The following is a 3,984-nucleotide window of genomic DNA, read 5'->3' on the forward strand; positions in this document are numbered from 1 at the left end:
CGCCATCGTATCAGAAGCGTTCAAATTCAGCTTAGTTTAATGCCGCAACCGCAGCCACAGGAGCAAGAACAAGACGATTAGATTACAAGTAAGTGATAATCAATCAGGCCATCACATTCATGCTGCCCCTGCATCAACGCAAGCTGTGCGGCTTTGCTTGTTGGGGGTGGCATTAACGTGACGGCGTCAGCTAATCGCCAACATCACAGTCAAGCAAGCCTCACAGTTAAGTAAACTCAACAACAAGTGAGATGAATAATACTGTACTCCGGAGCCAACCATTGACCCATACGGAAAGAAGATTGAAGGTTGAGCAACACCATGTTTTTAACAAGCAGTCATCCTCTCCCAGCACTCCATATTTACAGATAAAGAAAGCACAAACTAACAAGAGCCAGACATCACAAAACCTGACCAACAAGTGGCAGTTGCTTATTACTCTAGCTAGGGTAATTACCTAGAAACATGAACCACAAAACTGAAGTCTAGTGTAGAGACAGTAGTAGCAGAGCAGGGCCATAATCATATACAGTAATTAATCTCTCTGTAGTGTGGTGGTAATTTTTGGTGTCTGTCCTAGATGATGAAGATGATTTTAAGCAGTAAGAAGAAGAAAAGGCTGGCGCTTTTTCAGTTGTGTTTCCGTCCGTCCACCTGCCTGCTTTCTCCCTGAAAAGCTACTGGTGGAATCCACATCGAGAAGCACAACCAAAGGCAATGGCGGGCACCGAAGTGGTGGCCGCTTTCTCACCCCATTCACTCTGCAACTGGGCGTGCGGGTCGTAGCTTGTCAATGGCGGGTGGTGCGCGCCTAGTAGTCGATGATGAGGTTGCCGAACGGCGCCCGGTGAGGGATGCCCTTGCGCCGCTTGGCCGCTGGAGGCGGCGGCGGCGGCGGCGGCGTGGACGGCGTGAAGCTGTGCCTGGCGGCATTGCGCAGTGGAGAGGAGGAGGAGGCGGCCTCGGAGTCCGACGAGCCCTTGGCGCGGCTCAGCCTGCTGGCCCGCATCGTCCTCGCCTTGTCGTGGCGGCCGCCCCCGTCGGAGGAGCAGCCGGCCACCTTGCAGCCGAGGGAGCAGAAGCGGAAGTTGTCGAGGAGGCTGCGGCTGCAGACCTCGCAGAGGTTGGCGCTCCCGGCGCCGCCGCCGCCGCCGCCCTTGCCGGGCTGCTTCTGCTGGGGCCGCTCGTTGAGGAAGACGACGCGGGCGCTGTTGATGACGTAGGTCTGCACGCCGGCGATGTCCATGAAGCGCTGGATGTCTGACACCCGGATGACGTCGTGGTAGGAGGAGCGGCGGATCTGGATGGTGTGGTGCCCCCGGTGCCCGTGCGCGAGGCACAGCGAGCACAGCGCCGCCGCGCCGGCGGCGGCCCCGGCGGCGCAGTCGAGGCAGAACATGTTGCACTCGCCGCTCCGGTGCGACTCGGAGTGCGTCTTGCATTGCGCGAAGAAGCGCGCGGACAGCAGCGGGCGCAGCCACTGCGGCCACTGCTGTTCCTCCCCCGCCGCCGTGGCCGCCGCCACCTGCGGCTCCGCCTCCTCTTCCTCCGGCTCGGGGGCGCCGCCTCCCTGCACACAACAACCACCACAAGAAAGATCGGTCAGGTCAACAAGAAATGCTCAGCGATGGAAACATTGGGTCTTTGACAAGCGAGAAATCGATCTCGTCGGAACGCCGGCAAGATTGCCAGAAATCTACGGCGAGCCATACCTCACCAATCAATCAGTCAATCAGAGATAAGAAACTACAGAAACACGAAGGCTAGGACCAGTACTTCCACCAAATTCCAAGGCATCCAATCCAAATGCCGGAGCAGAGAGACGACGACGCGGAACCAAAACAGAAACACCGCCATTAATTAGGTGGTGGGGGAGAGGGAAGACGCAGAAGAAGAATCAACCAATGGTTTGACCGCCATTCGTCGCAGGATGGACACGAACTGGCACAGCAGCAACCCGCGCGCCCGATGCAACAGTAACGCAACCAGTTCCCCTCATTCCTCCCTCCCTCCCCTCACCACGGACAGGAGCTAGCACGGGCCAAACAGAACGAAACGCGCGCACGAGGCAAGAAACCAGCACCACTAGCACCAATCAATCAAGCAGGAGGGGAATGGCGATGCGCCATCGCAGCTAGCACAACAAGCTACGGGAGAGGGGAGGAGGGTGGGTCGGTTAACCGATTATTACCATGATCCTCCTGTTCTTGAGGCGGAGCTCCTTGAACGGCGACTCGTGGTCGATGGCCATGCCCGCGCGCCGCACCGCACCGCACCAAGAACCAGAAGAATGGGTCTTGTTTGCTGCTGCTGCTTCTTCTTCTTCTTCTTCTTCTTCTTCTTCAGGGGCCTCGGGGGAATCGAAGGGCGGGCGGTTGGTGCGCGTGGAGGCGGAGCGGCGGAAGAAGCGATATATGGACGGGTGCTGGGCGTCCGTCTAGAAGTAGACGACGGAGGGGTTTAGTAGGACGGAACGGGAACGGGAACGGGAATGGGAAGGGGAATGGGAATGGGAATGGGAGGGGTCTCTCTCTCCGGCTCCGAGTGCGCGTGTCTCGTTCTTATCGTCCCAAGTCAGTCGGTCCACCCAGGCCGAACCAAACCAAGTCGTCTTCCTCCTCCCCTCTCTGGTAGCCGCTCTTCCTAAACCCCGGCTTAATTAATCCATTCATCAATCAAATCCGGCTTAATTAGAAGGAGTAGCGGGCCGATGCGTTATTCGCAAAGCGGCCTTCAATTCCTTGTCGAGCATCCCTTTGATTAATAACAGGGGCTGAAAGCCAAGTGCCGGGCTGATTAATTAACGAGGCCTCGTCTCTTCTGTGACCTCAGGTTTTGGTCTGATTACTACAGTATTAGCGAAGAAGCGAAATGCTCGGGGCACCCGGCGGAGCGCACCCCGGATCGTTATTCCTTGGGGGTTTGGGCACGTGTTCCCCCCTACTTGGGCGGACGTTTCACCCCACTTGATTTGATTTGAGATGCAACGCTTGCACTGTGTGGTCCTAATGGCCTAGTCCCGCATGTGTTAGTATAGTGCTAGGCATTTTCTGTTTCGCTCACGCTTTGTCCGTGCTTGCCATGTTTACCCGGCCCCGTAGTTTTTCTGAAATATATTAATATCATAATGATATCAACTACATCCGTCAGGGTTTAGAAGACACATTTAAATTTACGTGCATTTTCATAATAGACACGGTTTAAGGCGTGTTGCATTTACTTCTAGCTGCTAATTACTACTTTTATATGCATGCATAGTGTAAATTATATTTCTTATCTCATCTCATAGCCAAACAATAACCAGCTAGGTTCCCGAAAATTTCCGAGCATGCCTTCTAAACCGTGACGGAGGAAGTACATACACATCCTGCAATAATAAAATGTTCTAAAGACATTATAGATGCACACAATCTATTTTTTTAAAAGAAGAAGTAAAAAAAAAGATTCCACTACGGTGATCAATTACTAGTAGCTGCAACACAAACCATCATCAAGACAACACTTCAAATTCAAATTCTTCGAAAACGACACCTTCAAGAAGGAAATAGTGCATAAACTACGACGTCGTTCGATCATATATCTTAGGTTTTCACCCTGAAGAAATCCACGCTTTCAAAACAATACCTTCAACAAAATCATTGCCACACACAACCAATTAAAGTCGGACCTTAGATTTTTATCCTGAAAGAACAGACTCTATACTCCTCATGTGTTATGCCCCCACTTGCCAATGTTGTTGCTACGAGTCACGAAACATCAAACAAAGTCTTCATGGCCTCGAAGACTCGGTCCACCATTAATAAGCCTCAGATCCCAGCCGCATGACATTCTCCGTCACTATCTTCACCATGAAAATCGAAATACCGACATGTTCCATGATGTCAAAAAAACAAAGCTTCGGATCACGCCCACATGAAGCCACATAGGCTGAGATGAGGGCGCACACGACCGAATCCCATTCAATCCACCAATCTACAAGGAACA

General features: G+C 52.9%; 1 protein-coding gene across 1 annotated transcript; it reads right to left on the bottom strand.

The window, feature by feature from the left end:
• Positions 1 to 309: 309 nt before the first annotated feature.
• On the bottom strand, positions 310 to 3,107 carry LOC123436146. Its single transcript, XM_045115613.1, has 2 exons — positions 2,192 to 3,107; positions 310 to 1,570 (listed from the first exon to the last, which is right to left on the bottom strand). The coding sequence occupies exons 1-2, from the start codon at positions 2,249 to 2,251 to the stop codon at positions 812 to 814; spliced, it is 819 nt and encodes a 272-aa protein (XP_044971548.1). The 5' UTR covers positions 2,252 to 3,107; the 3' UTR covers positions 310 to 811.
• Positions 3,108 to 3,984: the final 877 nt, after the last annotated feature.

The sequence above is a fragment of the Hordeum vulgare genome, chromosome 1H (genome assembly GCF_904849725.1).
Source record: "Hordeum vulgare subsp. vulgare chromosome 1H, MorexV3_pseudomolecules_assembly, whole genome shotgun sequence".
Lineage (NCBI taxonomy): Eukaryota > Viridiplantae > Streptophyta > Magnoliopsida > Poales > Poaceae > Hordeum > Hordeum vulgare.